Raw genomic sequence first — 17,200 nt, forward strand, 5'->3', positions numbered from 1 at the left:
TACACTGACAGTATACATGGCAGTGACATTATTGCTGTGTATTATATCACCAGATTATGCAAGAGGTGTTTTATTTATTCACAGAAGTGAAAACTGTGTTTTACAAAGTGTCTTTAATTTTTGAAAAGATACTATTTTCTACCGAATGTATGCTTTACAGAGAAAAGGATAGAACAAAGTGCTGCAGCCAGGCATGTCATGAATACCAGGAAAGGCAGAACCATTACTTCAGTGCAACAATTAACACTTTCATCCCATTAGGGAATGGCTTCATGAAAAAATTTGTCTATAATGTAAAGTTTTCATAGGAAGCCTCTAATATACATCACCACTTTCATTCTGCCTTACTTATTACACAGTAGTTTGAATTTTGTTGCAAGCGTGCTTTCAGTTAAACTCGCAGTACACTGTGTGCAAGGAGTCATTACATCCTCCAAATTCTTTTATTTTTAAAGATATCTGTAGTTAGTAAATCCATTTGAAAACAATTCTTTAAAAAAACCATAACGTTTATTTTTTATTGCTTTGGAAAGTGTCACAGCACTTTTTTTTTTTTTTTTTTTTGTCCTAATTTAGTTCTTTGGATACAAGTACATGATTTTTTTTTTCCCCACTCTGTGATAAAATAAGTGCCAAAGTAAAATTCATTCATCATGTCATGAACTAAGACAATGAAACTAGTTTTTAATTTAAAAATCAAAAGATATAATTTCTCCTTCACTAGTTTAGTCCTAAAAGATGACATCTGCTTAGTAGAAAAAACTTTTCAATTCAAAACTTTTTTTTTACCTTAACATCAGAGTGTCTGAATGGATTCTAGAAATGTTACATGACCTGATCATCCTGCTGCCAGATGTGGTTCATTGTGCTTCTTCAGCAGCACCACTGACAACGCTTTATAGTGGTACCAACTGTGGACGTGTTTCATTGCTTTGTTCAATCTGACTGATAGATAATTTTTGCTACATAAGGGATTTTTACAGAAATTTAACTGACACTAAGTTTAATTTTGAGCTATTTCTTTGTAGGAAGTGTTTGATATATCACCAATGAACTTTAAACGTATCCCCAAACATAAGCATTTTCCAAATAGGAATGATCTTAGAAGTATAGTTGGTTTATTAGATCTGCTAGGGCTCACATGAGAAAGTTATCTTTTGCCAAGAATGCAGTGTAAGTGACATTTCTTTTTTGGTTGTGGGTTTTTTTTTTTTTTTTTTTTTTTGGTTTGGTTTGGTTTGGTTTTTTTGTGTGTGTGTGTGCAGTGTTATCTGTGTCTAATCTATTAATGACATGGGTAAATAAATTTTCTTTATCAAGGTACCTGAATATACTTTTAAATAATTCTACTTGTATTTTGAGTAACATGTTTGAAATACATCAAAGCATGATATATATCAGCAAGGCTGAATTTTACAAAGTTGAGTCTGTTTCTGAAGATTCGTGCATTATTTTTACATAATCAGTAATTTGCCATAGTTGTATTTACTGCTCACCTGTAAATTAAAGGGGGACCTATCCTGTGGCCTATGCACTGAACTGATTTGACTCTTGAGATACCTGAACTAAATCTATGCATCATTTGATGAAGTCTGGCTTTTCCTAATCAACACACATGACTATGAAAAACTTTCAGTGGCACACTGATGTCAACCATCTCTCTATTAACCAACTGTTAACACCAGTTCTCTCAGGCTCAGTTTTTCAATTCCAGGAGACCCTTTTGCTAATTGTTGATGCTGCCACTGACATTTAGGGAAGCACATGTCTGTAGATGTCTGCAGGGTCAGAGCTTAAGGATCTGTGGAAGAAGGAAGATGCAGCTGTGGAGACTTTGTTGGGCAAAACATTTTTTTTTTCCTACATGCAGGTCCTCCATTCTTTGGCTGGTGAGGTTTATTAAAGCTTAGGTGGCACTCAGAAAGCTGATGCTTAGGTACAAGTACACAATCTAGCACATTTCAATGGGATTTCAGTCTCTTAGGAGGCTTCATTTTATTGGTGATAAAACAGTGGTCCTAATGTTCCTCTGCCGTTTCAGGGAAGTGGTTATGTTGTCTGAGGTGTGCTTTGCCTGTTTTCCATCTTAGTGGAAAACAATCCAGCAATGCAGTAAAAGCCCATTTCATTGCAGAAGGTGCCTGACCTCTTATGACCAGTTCCTGGTGGTGCTAACACAGTTACAAGACATTTGGAAGGCTCAAAGTTTGGCAAAACAAGCTAGCTTCTGCTGATGCTATCTTTTGCTGGCTTATACGAAATACCTTTAAAATGTTGCGATGGTATTCTTTGGAAAAAAAAAAAAGATTATTTTTCAGCACTAACATTTAGGGGACTGATAATAATGGGCCTCAAGCTCCGTTGGAGACTCAGGATGCTACAACAGTAGTGTTCAATAGCAGTGACGTATTTTGACAGAAAAGAGAATAATAAATTGCAGGGCTGCTTGGGCATTATGAGGTACTTCTATAATGAAGAGGAAATAATTGATATGTTTGCTTTTGGCAAGAAGACTCCTACTGAATCAGACATCTTGACAGAAAGACACTTAGCAAAAATAAATGTAACTACAACACTTCATTAAAGTAAAAGTATCTTTACTATTAATATACAAATGGTGAAGAGTGACAAATAATCGATATACTTTAAGCCATACTTTCAATGTCTTTCATAAATACAAAACCAGCATCTGCGATATTACTTCTTTTTACAGTATAGAGATATATATATATACACAGCATTTCATAGGGACATAAGATTTTGAAACAATAAACAAACTAGCTCCAGTGGTAGCTAACTTATTAATATAGAATTCAGGTGGTATATATCGCAAGTGGGCTGTTGACAACGTGTGGAATAAAAAAACAATATATGGTATGCTTTAGCTTATACTGTACACAGCATACAAATACATACCGAGTGCTCTTTGTAGCAGGAAAGCTTTTTTTTTGTAAAAAAACCCTTATCTAAGTAGTTCAAAATCCTTAGTGAGAACTCTACACCATGAGCAATGAAATTATCCTCCTGGGGGGATCTGACTTATATATTTGTCACTGATCTATAGAGACTCTGAGGGTTTGTTTTCCCTTTCCCCAACCCTGCATATTAGTTGTAAAAATATAGCCTACTTACACGGTAGAGTTAAAGGATACAGCAGGGTTAATGCTCCCCCTCCTCTGGTTTTCACAGCCCTCTTGTTTCAGTAGCTCCCCATTTCCCTTGTCACTTCTAGCAAGAGATGCTCCCAGTATCTGAGCCCTCTCTCGGCTCACTCTTTGGCACCTGTTCTCTCTGGTAGTGGCTTTCCTGAATTCTGGTGGCACTGCATCTGGTCATCTCACCTGCTCCCGATCTCACCTGTGACTTAAAAGATGCCAATACAAATTTGGCAATAAATATTTATTTCATTTCTCTGGGCTAAAAATGGCCAATAATCAAGTTTGAAAGTCAAACATCATGAAGCTCACAATGCCTGTTAAGAGGAAAGAGAGACTGGTAAACTGATTTCTCAGAACCTGATCCAAAGCCAAATTTGTAGTAGAAGGGCTTATGTTTGGCTCAGGTTCAAATAAAACGACATAAAGAACACATGTATATGCACAGTGGAAGTACTGAAGATCACTTAAAACTTAGTGAGTGGTTTCCCCCCACCACTACAGAATTGCTGTCAAGTGGATTGGGTACTCCAAGAAATGATATGAAAAAAATCTGAAAAGGGGGGTAGATTCTTTTTAAAAAAGATTTATTTAACCATGGTAGCTTTGCACCAATCAGCACAAGTATCAGAAGTTAAACAAAGGGATTTAAGAAGAAACATTACTTCTTAGAATGTTTTCGTCTTTGCCTAAAGAAGTATCGCAATCACAATGCATTATTTAGAGGGATGTTTTATTTTATTTCTGGGCGTTAGTAATGTATGGGATAAAGATGTGATCAGGTGTTTTTATCAACATTTCCTGATCAGTACAAACTCCTAATAGGAAAACCTCCTCTGTGTAAAATTTTGGCAGGAGCCTGGCAGGATATTTAAGTTCCACTTACAACTAGAAGTCTGATTCACAAAAGTGAGTCCATAAGCTGAGGACATGCAGAGCTTTGCTGAGATGGATGGACGAAATTCAGACCCCACTGAGGACAGTTTGTGTCTTCAGCCCAGTGGGACCTGGATTCCATTGTGTCCCTTCTTGCAGCACTCTTGGCACCCCTCCATAGATTAATTGATAATGGGGGTCTTCAGCTTTTTCAGTAAATGGTCTTTTTGGAGGCCCTTTAATAAATCAGGAGTGAATTCACCCAACAGACACAACAATTACTCTACAAAGATATTACTTCCTATGACAGCTTACACAGAGATGGTGAGGCCACAAATGACTGCAAAACAAATATTCACTGCAGTTTTACTCCAGAGGTAAAATGGTGGGAAGATGCTCCACATCATCTCTCAGATTTGAGAAAAGATTTTAATGTTTTAGGTCAAAGTACCTAAATAGAACTAAGGAGACTTTCTATCTGACTCTTCAACTTGATAAATTGGTCAAAACACCCCTACACACCCCTCGTGCTCCATCAACTTGAATCTTTTCAACAGCAATACACCTACTATGACCCTCACTAGAACTGTGATCTCAATAGATTTTGCTATTTGTGTTTAAAATATTTACGTGACTTGAGAATACTACTTCCAGTTCACTTTAGATGAGTATTTGAGTAGAAAAGTATGTCATGGTAAAGCTTTCAAATATTTTAAACAGGCTTTGTAGACAAATTATTGAAGACTTTTCTTTAATAAAGCAGAGTGGCATGCTATCAAAAGGCACAAATACATTTCCATTATCTGGTCTAGGAAACAGAAAAATGGCATGATTATTATACTACAGTTCTATGATTGGCACTTAAATAAATAAAGTAATTACCAACATATAAAAAAAGCCACTTTTTTTGGATGAACATCAATGCAGAGGCTGAAGACAGCAGGTGGAATTCACTATACCAGGGACTGTTGTCAAACAGCCTTTGTAGATGACTGTCACTGTGTAACTACGTTGTATATATCTATGAAGAGACAGAAATTAGGCCCAATCCTGCAAGCTGTCCTATGAAAGTACATTGATTCTTCTGCTTACATCGACCCAACTGATGGCAGTGGGGTGCCATATGAGGGGTGGGTTCAGCAACACAAATTTCTTGCAAGACTGAGGCCTAAAAAAATTAATCTTTGTCACATTAGGCATTAGCATCACCAGAATAGTAAATATTTCTGCAACCACAAAAAAAAATATCTTAAAGTCAAAAAATCCCAAATAAACCCAGAAAAAACTCTCCAGAGTACATTTGTATATTAAATTGTAAAACATTAATTAAAACTTTTGTTACGATTATAGTAAATCAGAATGCAGTTCTACTAAAAAAATAATAACAAGAAGCTCTAAGTCATTTTACTTGATTTTACTCCTTATTTTTTGTTGAAGAGAGATTGTCACTGCCACATTCCACATCATGAATAATTTAAATGGCTCCCTCCCACCCTTGTCCCTGGAGTATGTTAGTGTAACAATTCAGATTACTTTTACAAATAGTTATATTTTGTCAACTCTTCTGACATTTCATACTAACACTTAAAATTACTTTTAGACAGTAAAAGTGACATTTATACAGATACCTGTTTTTTTTTCTTTTTAGTCTAGAATAGGAAAAGAAAATAAAGAAATTATGTTATTCCAGTTCTACACATATCTTAAAAATTACAATGCGCTGTCCCTCATTTGGAAATATTTGCAAATATCAGTGTTTTAAAGTATTATTTCATAGTTATAGTTTGGCTTTCTCCTGCACAGCACAGAGTCAAAGCACAAGAGATAACCTATTAATACACAGACCAAAAGGTATGCTTGGACATTCCATCAGTGTAGAACTGGTTAATTCTCAGCCCTCACATAGCCCAACTGTCAAGAGACTTAACAGCAGGAAGAAAATAAATATTTCTGGAAATAGCTTTTCATTTGTAATCTAATATAGTGGGAAATGATTTTGATCCTGATATTGAAATAATTTTGCAGTATATTTTACTTGTAAAGAGTAGCACAGGTATATTAATAATAAATGTGCTGAGACCTCTTAAATTCTCTAATTCCTTCACATTGTAATTAAAGGCAATATCAGGGAAAAAAAAACAAACAACCAAAACCAAACCCCCCCACCAAACCCCCAAACCTAATCCCCCCCAAAACAATACATAGCTGTTAGGTCATGAAGTTTGTATGTGTAAGTCTCAATAAGAAGCACTGAAGTTTGAAATGCATCTATAGTTGAGCCTAGGCACTGTTAGCTCTGCCCACATTGTATAGGAACCTTGTTGTGCAAATGATCTTGCTGGCTTCAGAAAAAGCACTGTTTGCCTAGTGAAGCTTGACTTCAATGAGTATGCATGGCACCACCTAACTTTGTGAAGGCAGGTAGAAGAGGATGTTTCCTACCTTCATCCTCATTCTGGTAAAAATACTGTCTGAGATGATGTGGGATGCAAATGTTGAAGCCACACCAACCACATTATTCTCAGCTGCTGGAATTTTCCAGGTCCCTTCCTTGAATTTTGATAGAGGGAGAAAGCCCAGCTGCAAATACATACTTTGTAGAAAGAATAGATATTCATATATATATATAAATGAGACAACTGGTTCTCTTAATTACAGATTAAGGGGTAGTCCTGCTCAGTGTGTACTTACTCAAAGAAACAGGACAGAAATTTAATAGATTAGCAGCTATTTGGTAGTACCAGCTGCTCAGTACATGGGAGTTACAGTGAGAGGTCATAAAGGAACGTCTTCATCACTCCTTCACCCAGAAGTAGTGCCTTAGCATTTAAAGAAACTTCTTTGAAGACATTATTATCTTTCATGATTTTCATTCCACATTGTTATCTCTTCTTACCTATTCTTTTCACTTTGGTACTGGTTTTGTGGGAACTTGGCCTCTTATCCTAGCCACACCAGTGCTATGCTTCTATCCTCAACTATTTGGTTTGTTGTAGGTATTACCCAAAGTGAAGAAAAGTTGAAAAAGAAAAAAACATAAAATTATTTGTTTGATAAATAAGAAAGACCTATGAATTAAATATATCCTCCTCAGCTCCTCCAAATGCACAAAAGCTTGGGTTAACAAGGTTAACCTGCTATTTTCCTCCTAATTTAAGGACACTCTTTACGTTTCACTTCCAACTTTACTGCACAAAAGTCAACCACTTTGCCATCACTACGAAATATCAGCTAAGGATTGGTAACATTCTGTGGGAAACTGGGAAGCGTAAAGACTTCAAATATGAAAAAAATTCAGATACAGCATGGAGAGGATGTAATTTGCTGAGTAAAGCTACACCTTAGCTACACTCAGGTGGGATTTTGACGTGGAAAATCCACAAGGAACTCTACAATTTAATGCTGATAAGCAGATTTTTCCAATCTAGTTTTCCATATGGTTTATCTACTTCTTCCAAAGCAAGATTTCGCAGAGTGGTAAAGAGTAAATACAGTATGCTGGAATGGAAACAAAATACATCCAGTTAGTGGCACCATTAAATCAATGATTAAAAATATGAATGAATTTTATATCAGTCAAATTTCATAGCGGTGCATGTTAACCAGAATAATAAAAACGATGTTATTAAGGAATGCTCAACAGGAAAAAATGTATTTTGTTTAATACAAGATGCTACTAACTAGTAATTTAAAACTGTTCCTAACTGTTTAGCCAAAGTCCTCCTTTCTATCTGTTCTTACTGGGTTTTTTTTGTTAAGATGAAGGGTGTGAAATCATAAATGAACAAGTGCTACTTTAATAAGGCAAACTTTTAATATTCACGTACTGATTTTGGGAGAAAATGTATCTACTACACTAAAATGCAGTTTTATCCCTTGACTAAATGGTTAGAACTAAAAGAAGAAAAAATACTATATATGTATAAATATATATGTTGGGACAATTAATTTGAGCTTGTGTTTATTGTAAGGTTTCACTTGAAGCCAGATTATGATAAAAAAGAGGTTTTATACCTTTGCTGCATTTTAGTTTGCATGCAACCTCCAAAACTTTAATACAGAAAACCTGAAGCACTGAAAATCCTGGAGCCTTTCAGAGTCACACTCATGTAGTTAGGATAAGACCAATATACTGCTACAATATATTTAGCCAATTTTATTTCAATCTGTACAACTTGGTTATCAACTTTCTGTTTTACTGAAGAACCTAGGTGAAACTGCAGGTGGAGCTGGCTCTGTGTTGAAGAGTGTCTTTTAGTTTTTGTTTGCTTCAAGTGATAAGCACAGCTGGAATGACTACTGAGTGTCTGCCAGTGCTAAGGTCTTAAATATTATACTGGGACTGGTTTTCTTTCTTTTTAAAGGCAACCTGAACTTTTGTTTTATTATAAATGGAAACAAATACAGTAGTATATGGCACACTTTATGTATGTAGCTTGCACTGTAAGATCTGAAGAGACCTGATGGGTTGTTTGTGGTTAGGGGTGCTTTGTAACTATCTTCTAAATAGACATACTTTGTCATATAATAAATTACAGTTCTTATTCTGCAGATTTTTCAAATTTATACCATGGGACTTGGTGTCAGCAGAACTACATACTAAAACCATTAACAAAAAATAGAAAGGAACTGTAGACAGAAACTGTTTCATCATATGTACACATGTACTAACTATTCCAAGCTTAAGTTTCCCAAGAAATTAAGGTCAGCTGTAAAGTTTTGGTCACAGGGTTACTTCAATCCAAATGCATTATCCAGACAGCTGTAGTTTATCTTATTATGCTTTGCTATCATCTTCTTTTGACTGGATGATGTCATTAGCAACTTTGATTTCTATGGTTTCTGGATTTAAAGCTTCTTTCCCATTTTCCTCCTTTAGTGGCAGCTTCCTATCAGGAGAAAAGAAGAATCATGGTAACACATATATAACACAATCTGGAATTTTAGTCTACAATGTAAGTATTGTTTAGACAGTTGACAGTGTTTCTAGAAACATAATTTATTTAAAATAATGTACAAATATTTTATTATGAGCACTAAGGTACTTTGCTTTTAAATAGATTTCTATTAACTCTTTCCATTTCTATAAAGTCAGAAAAAGCTAAATGGCACACCATAAGAACACTGTGGCTGCTCAAAATGCAGTTTCTTCAATAAAGCAAAAGAAACAATACAATGCCAAATAACTTGACCCAAGACAATACAGACATGTACGTTCCCTAGGATACTGTGAAACATTTACAGTCAAGCCTTTTGCTGTATCTAGACTGTACTCTTTTTCTAAATGTAAATTCACTTATATAAAAAAGAAGACATCTATCATTGGAGGTTATGCCAAGACACAGATGAAGGAAAGAACTTCTTATAGCACAGGGAAGTAGTGGAAGTTATTTCATTATTTAGAAACCTCTACAATTTATTTTTCCTAGATCGCACAATCTCATAGCTCTTTTAAGACTAACTCAGTGAAAACCCTGTAGAGTTTTGTAATTCTTAATTCCAATGGCAAGAGTCCCCACCCTTAATTTACAGGAAAGACAAAACACTGATTTCATTCAAAATGGTCTTGAAAATCATTGATTCCCTACTGCCAGTAGTTAGCTGTCAAAAATATGTATGGTTTACTCAGACATTCCTGTAATAATGTCTCCTGGGCACAATAGCTATTAATCATGATTCCATTTTGGGTTTGCTTTCTGGTTTTTAACTAGGGAATAGTATGCATATGCCTTTTTTATTCATTATAACTGTTAAATTTTTCAGCAAACTTCCACTGTGATTGCTTTGATATCCCAAAGAGCAATATACTGTTCAAAACCTATCTGAGGAATCCCTTAGGAATGTCTTGTAATAACCGTGTTTAATAACAACAAACAAAAGAAAGAAATACCCAAATTCCCAGTCTTATGAAATTTAGGCTGTCTGAAACGAACTAAGAAAGATGTTGTTTATCTAGAAGTTAAACAATGGCACAACCTGTACCTGAGAGAAATCAAAGACAAGACTAACTTGTACTACTGCAGTAAAATATGTGGGATATATATCAGCTGTCTTTGAGCACAGAGGGAGGTCTCTAATAATTGTCTGCTTCACATGGCATACCCAAAGGAAACAGATTTCAGCCCACAACACGATCATTGAAAGAATGGAAACAGTAGAATCAATACAAATCTCTTTTTAAAAGATGATAAAACACTGGGGCAGAGGAAATGCAGCTCATGAGATGCATTTTAGGTAAGCAGGCACCTGTGTTAAAGGCCTGATAATGCAAAGCACTTAAACTATTATTAAAAAAAAGACTTAATTTTATCTAATTTTATATAAAGGCAGAGTAATAGCTCAAAAGGTGGTGCTGAAAGGGAGAAAGTATTTAGTCAAAGTAAAAATCGGACAGTTGAAAGAATATAATGTATGGAATTTTAAATAAATTCATTTTGGAGAAGTGGATTAAGAGCATGTTAGAAATAATTTCAAATTACCTGAAATAGGAAGATTTGCTAGAACCCTGTTGAAGGATACTAGATATTACTGAAATCCATGTTCATGCAATTAGCCTCACTTTCAATGCAAGCAAGGAAGAAAAAAGAAAAAAAAACCCAAACAACTACAAATAAATAGTTTCACAAGTTGTTGTGGTTTAACCCCAGCTAAGTACCATGCAGCCGCTCACTCACTCCCCCCATTCCACCACCCATGGTGAGATGGGAAGGAGAATCGGAAAAAGGTGCAACCTGTGAGTTGAGTTAATAACAGTTTAAAAATTGAAATAAAGTAAAAATATTAATAATAATAACAACAACACTAACAATAATTTTAATGAAGAGGAGAGGGAGAGAGAAAAATAAAGACTAAGGTAAAAACCCAACTGACACACGCACAATACAGTTGCTCACCAGCTGCTGACCGATGCCCAGCCAGTCCTCAAGCAGCGATCGGTCCCTCCCAGCCAATTCCTCCCAGTTTATATACTCAGCATTGCATTCTATACTATGGAATATCCCTTTGGCTAGTTCAGATCAGCTGTTCTGACTCTGCTCCCTCCTGGTTTCTTGTGCACCTGCTTACTGGCCCAGCATGGGAAACTGAAAAGTCCTTGATTTAGAGTAAGAACTACTTGGCAACAACTAAAACATCAGTGTGTTATCAGCATTATTCTCATACTAAATTCAAAACAAAGACTGTACCAGCTACTGAGAAGAAAACTAACTCTATCTCAGCCGAAACCAGGACACAAGTTTTCCTCATCAAAATGTCCTTTCACTGTTCTTTGACCTTATTGTCTTCGAAAACTTGTGGTTTTTTTTATGATGTGATGTGAAGTTATCATTTCAGTTATTATTAGACATTATCCTTTTTGACTATGATAACTGTTGTTATTCTGGAATTTTTCTCTCCATTTGTTTAAAATATTAATTAATATTCAATCTATATTAACGGATTCAATCATTTTCCTCTTTCAATTAATTAAATAAACTTTAAATGTTCTAATTACACCAATTTGCCTACCCTTAATTTTTATTTAGCTACAAGTATCTGAAATAATTCTATACTTTTCAGCTGGTCAGACTAATAGTTTAAAATCTTTAAACATTTTATAATAAATGCTTTTTTTGAAAAAAAAAAACAAAACAAAAAACCACAACAAAAAACAAACAGATGACTAGAGAACTTTAAAAGGTTCTTTTGCTTTAATCAGATGCTGGCTGTTATCAAGCATTAATCATACTGACTCCCTCCAGCACTGCATGTGGCCTAACTGCAATAGACAGCTTATATTACACATACAAAACCTTAAATAGAATGTTTACATTCCTATTTTATAGTAAAATGTCTCCTAGCCATTCTGATACCAGAATTCACCCAGCTTCATTAATACTAAGAAAAACTCAACCTAGATTAGAAATACAATAATGTCAGACTAAGTGCAATTATAGTCCCACATTGCTGCGGTATTTTAATCATATTTCAGAAACGTAATGTGAAATGCACAGCTTAAACTGATTTCCTGCCAGCATTATTAAAACTTGTTGACTTGCAGGTAAAAGTGCTTTGTGCTCATCTGTCACGACTGGATCCCAAACGTTGCTTTAACAAGAATCATCTGAGTTAAGGTAAAACTTAGACTGCTGTATAATATGCTGAGCAATATAATAAAAATACTCTATTTTTGTAAGAGGAAGTAATCTCTTTATTAATTATTTCCCACAAATGCTTAAAGTGCATTTAAAGTTCTGAGTATAATTTGGTGTTATTCAAAACAATTTAACTAATTATTCAAAATATTTCATATAATTTAAACTGAAAGCTTATCTTGTATACCTTTAGGGCAGACATGATTAGAATGAATCCCACCTTATATGAACGTTGCCTGTCTGGAAGGTCCTTGAAACTCTTCCTTCCTGCAGACTAAGCTCTTCGCTCCAAGATCCGCATGTCATCTTTGCCCTGCCCAGCATATGCCATTTCTGGCTGATAGCCCTTGCTGTTGGCGATGTGTTTTTTTGTTATTCCTACTGAGAGACTTCTACCCTATTGTGTCCTCCTTTCCTTCAGTGACATCTCACCCATACTTTCTGTTGCTTCTGTGTTTCACCAGTTATGCCCTGTGTCTGAGCAGAAGGTCTTTCCATGCTCTCCTAGTACCAGTGTCCTTTCAGATGTCCTGATTGTGTGATGCTCTAATCATCTTTGGTCTCCTATGTGACACTGTCTTGAACCTTTAGCTGACCTCTGTCCAGCTGTACCTTGGACTGCTGCCTTTTGCCATTGGTTGTGGGAGATGAAATTACCAAGGAGGAAATGGTCATAATTATTAATCTTAGCAGTCCTATTCTCCCAAGGACATAATACCCATCAAACTCCTTATCAGTTGTTCCTATGATGTGGTTATTTTTTCGTGCCACTAGTGACTGATTCTTTCTCCCTCCCCTAAGATAATAACACATTTTTTATTTTAATTTTCTCATAGTTCATTCCTGTCAGCTGTTCTAATGACTGGGACAAGCAGGAAGAACTGAACTTAAATCTTTGCTGATATCATGTTCCTTGCTAGATGCATCTCATTTGTATTTGCAAGATCTTGTGCTACAAATAGTCTTGAAGCATGAAAATAGGTGGCCCTTGTGCCTTGGCCACTAACATATCCAAGGCTCACTGGACTTGTGCAATGTTTATAACTACATTCCTGACTCCTTAGAAAACTGCAGGCTCTCTACAGTGCACCTCATTATAAATTCTAATATGAAGAACAAACATATAACTAGTCATTCAACAAATTCCATAATTATTTAATTACCAGATCTTTGAAATTTTCAGGTACAGGTTCTTTTAAAGAAGTATATAGCTTAATGTGCAGTATAGTACCCTCTCATGTACTACAAATGCCAACAAAAATGAGTAAGACAGGATTTTCCCTTATTAAAAGTTCTGGCTTTTGCAGTTCTAGATAATGGTAAGGAAGGCAATTTTGGTGAATTTTCAGAAAGATCAAAAGACTGTTTTATAAGAACATCCTCTCCTTTTAAAAAACAGCATGGTCCATCAAATAATCAACAGATGAGTTTCTGTATTTATACAGAAGTGTCTTCATAGCCCTGACAGATTTAACTAGGAGATTTTCACAACACATTAAAAGTTTTAGGCTCAAATCAGAAAAATTTGGAGCTTTCTTTAATAATTTCAAATCAATCAAATTTGGGGGCTCAGAAATTAAACTCTTGAGTAATCAGTTCATGTTTTTTTAACAACACTGGGTTGGCTGTCAATAGAAGGAAAGGTACTTTCATCACCTTTGTTAAAATACTAGTTTCTCTTCAAACTAAATTTTCAGAAGAAAAAAAAATATCTCAGAAGCTCTCATTGTAATAGTAAGCTTAGCAAAATACCGGCTTGCTTGTGCCCTATCACAAATGTCGCTTTATCCTCCACACAGGATTTGAAAAGTACTATTGAGGTACAAACACAAACCACTCCACCCAGTTTAATCTGTTCCAGGGGCTGGAGCAGAAACACGGAGGAGTGGACCTGGCCACTGGCACCCAGGACCCCGGAGCCCGAGGCTGGTCCCTGTGCCTCAGGAGGCAGCCAGGGCCTGCAAGCCCAGGGGAGAACTGCTGCAGCCCTGTGCTGGGAGGAGCCTACGGGGGCGGGAAGGGGGCATGGGGGAACCAAGCAAAGGGGCTGCCCTTCAGCACTATTAAACCAATTACACCACATGGACTTAAATACCAAGCTAAACTCTCAGCTACATGACTGAAAGCAGGACCACCCTGTGGGAAGCTGGGTTTCTGCAGCATGGGATCATTGTGCACTACATTCAGGGTGCGTGTGGGGATCTGTGTGTGACTCAGTCTGAGGACATTCCTGAAAGTCAAGAAACTTTTCCCACAGAGTAGTTAATAATGGCTGGGTAGGTGGTAAAGATCAGTTGCAAATGACTAAAACCATCCTTGTACTCCTGCTCAGCCACCCCTGAAGGGTCAGGAGGGCTGGGGGTGCGAGGTAACTGCAGGTGCTGGGGCTGAGAGGAGGTGGCAGGGCTGTGACCTGCCTCTGCTGGCCATGGCTCCCCATGTGGGTTGGAGTTTGGCTGGGAGCAGCAGGGGAGCAGCAGGGGCAAGCTCTGGTGCAGCATGAGAGCCAGAGAGCGCAGGCAGAGCCTTGCCCTCACACTCCAGCCCCTGATTACAGCAGGCAGAGCTGGGGGTGGCAGCGCGGTGCAGGTCTGTCTCCTACTGGGGCCAGGGCTGGGCACAGGCTGCTGACAAAGCTGGAGCTGATGTGGGGCTCCTGGTCCATGGGTGGGGGGACCAGTGGGCTGTGGAGGGCAGCGCAGGCTGCCTGTACCCTCTGCCCTGACACAAGGTCTGTTTTCACCAAGAGAACAGAAGGAGCTCCTTGGGAGTTAGGGCAGCAGGGAAGGCTAGAAATTTTCCCTGGATACTTGCTAAGTTCCAAACAGGTGGTAGTGTAAAAGATGTGTTGCAGGATTGCTGCTACCATGGCACTGCCAAGGGCTGGAAAATGCCCAGATGTGGTTGTACTCTGGGTCACAGAAAGAAGAGAAAAATATCTAGTGATAACCTCAGCTGCTGTATGTGATATACCATGATTTAGATCAATTAAAATCACACTTTTACACTGCATTGCCACAGTGCACTGCTCTGGTGATGCTGTGTATCTCCCTTTTCCAGAGCATGGGAAGCCCTGTGCATCCATGCAGTCAGGAGGGACTTGTGTGAAGCTCTGGAGAACATCAGGCTACTTACTCTGGTTCTGTGAGAGGTGTTGTCTCATTTGGCTCATTTACTGGGCTCCCATCTTCATGACTGGTAATTCTTTCATCCTCTGTTCTCATTTCCACTATTGGCTCTTTTGATCCATCTTTCCTAAAAATTGTTAAAAGAGTCTTAGATTCATATCATCATATTAACCACATACATTGCGCACAACTAATTACCAAGGTCCCTTCCCTCAAAAGTCGGCAAAGAGAAGGCAGAACTAATTATCAGTGACTACCACTACTGAGACACATTTGACAGCATGTTCCCAGTTCCTTGAAGTCTTCAAAGCATCCTGTATCCATGGTTACTTACAAAAATCTGCAAACATAATGGATTAGCATCTCAAAAGAGCATTTTGTTTATGACTAAATAATAAGATGATGGCCTGTTCATGTGGATAGATGTAAACTCTCCTAGCCTAGTATAACAGATAAAGGACTTGATGCCTAGATATGCTTGAACTTTTCTGGCAGTGTAAAGAGCCTGTATGTTAGTATACACACTGCAGGTATGTACTTTAATCTTCTGAGACTGTGACAATCCTGGCTGCCAGAATAGGGTAAAGAGCCCTTGTATATTAAGAATCTAGCCCCTTCTGCTCATACTGCTAGAAGAAACTCATTGTTTCTGTGTCATATTTTCCCCAATTTAGCAACAAAAGTTAGTACCTTACATATAAGTAAATGAATAAACTTTGTGTTAATCGGACAATGACTTGTAAGGAGGATGAAGCAGAGAGTATTGTCATGCTTTTGTTGATAATCACAGAATCACAGAATAGTTTGGGTTGGAAGGGACCTTTATAGGTCATTTAGTCCCAATGCCCTGGAATAAGCAGGGGCATCTTCAACTAGATCATGTTACTCAGAGCCCCATCCAACCAGACCTTGAATGTTTCCAGGGATGGGGCATCTATCACCCTTCTGGGCAACGTGTTCTAGAGTCTCACCACCCTCATCACAAAAAATTTCTTCCCTATGTCCAAGCTAAATCTACCTTCTATCACTGTACAACCATTACCTTTTGTCCTATCACAACAACCCCTGCTAAAAAGCCTATCTCCATCTTTCTTATAAGCTCTCTTTAAGTATTGAAAGGCCACAATAAGGTCTCCCTGGAGCATTCTCTTCTCCATGCTGTACAATCCCAACTCTCTCAGATTGTCCTCGTAGGAGAGGTGCTCCAGCCCTCTGATCACCTTCATGGCCCTCCTCTGGACTCACTGCAACAGGTCCATGTCTTTCCTGTACTAAGGACTCCAGAGCTGGACACAGTAGTCCAAATGGGGTCTCACCAGAGTGGAGTAGAGGGACAGAATCACCTCTCTTGAACTGGTGCCCACACTTCATTTCATGCAGCCCAGGGTAAGATTGGCTTTCTGGGCTGCAAGTGCATCTTGAAGGCTCATGTCCAGCTTTTTATCCACTGGTACCCCCAAGTCCTTCTCCACAGGGCTTTCAATAATATGACCATGACATGGAAGTCACTGCTCACTGTTACAGAAGTATTAACAATATTAGTACTGATTAACTTGCATATAATTTTACTCTCAAAAGGTACATCAAAAGATACCGAAGATATATTTGATATTTCCAAAATATAACCACTTTTCATGTAAATATTTCATCCCTGTCATCAGGTCAGGAAGTGTATCCTGGATCTTCATCAGCTGCAGTCTGGAAACACAGGGTAACTGAGTTACAGATAATCACTTTTTATTTAACAGATTATTTTCTGGACCTGTGATATTCTAGAGAGCAGTCAGACTGCTATGTGCCATAGCAAAGACCTAGCTAAACCCTTGTCTAATTCATATCTCACATTTTCAAATTGTTCCTGAAAATATAATTGTTAAACAGGTAGTTACAACCGCAATAATCCATCTCT

The 17,200-nt window shown here is 37.4% G+C and overlaps 1 protein-coding gene across 1 annotated transcript in view; it reads right to left on the reverse strand.

Moving 5' to 3' along the window:
* Positions 1-1,183: 1,183 nt before the first annotated feature.
* Positions 1,184-17,200, reverse strand: part of NCAM2 (neural cell adhesion molecule 2) — a 316,785-nt gene continuing 300,768 nt past the window's right edge. Inside the window, exons 17-18 of the mRNA XM_080374442.1 lie at positions 15,299-15,418; positions 1,184-8,920 (exon numbers count right to left, since the gene is read on the reverse strand). Coding sequence (XP_080230568.1) covers positions 8,809-8,920; positions 15,299-15,418 — 232 coding nt within the window. The 3' untranslated portion in view covers positions 1,184-8,808. The remainder of the gene's footprint in view (positions 8,921-15,298; positions 15,419-17,200) is intronic.

Source organism: Falco punctatus (assembly GCF_963210335.1).
Source record: "Falco punctatus genome assembly, chromosome: 2".
NCBI classification, from domain to species: Eukaryota; Metazoa; Chordata; class Aves; order Falconiformes; family Falconidae; genus Falco; species Falco punctatus.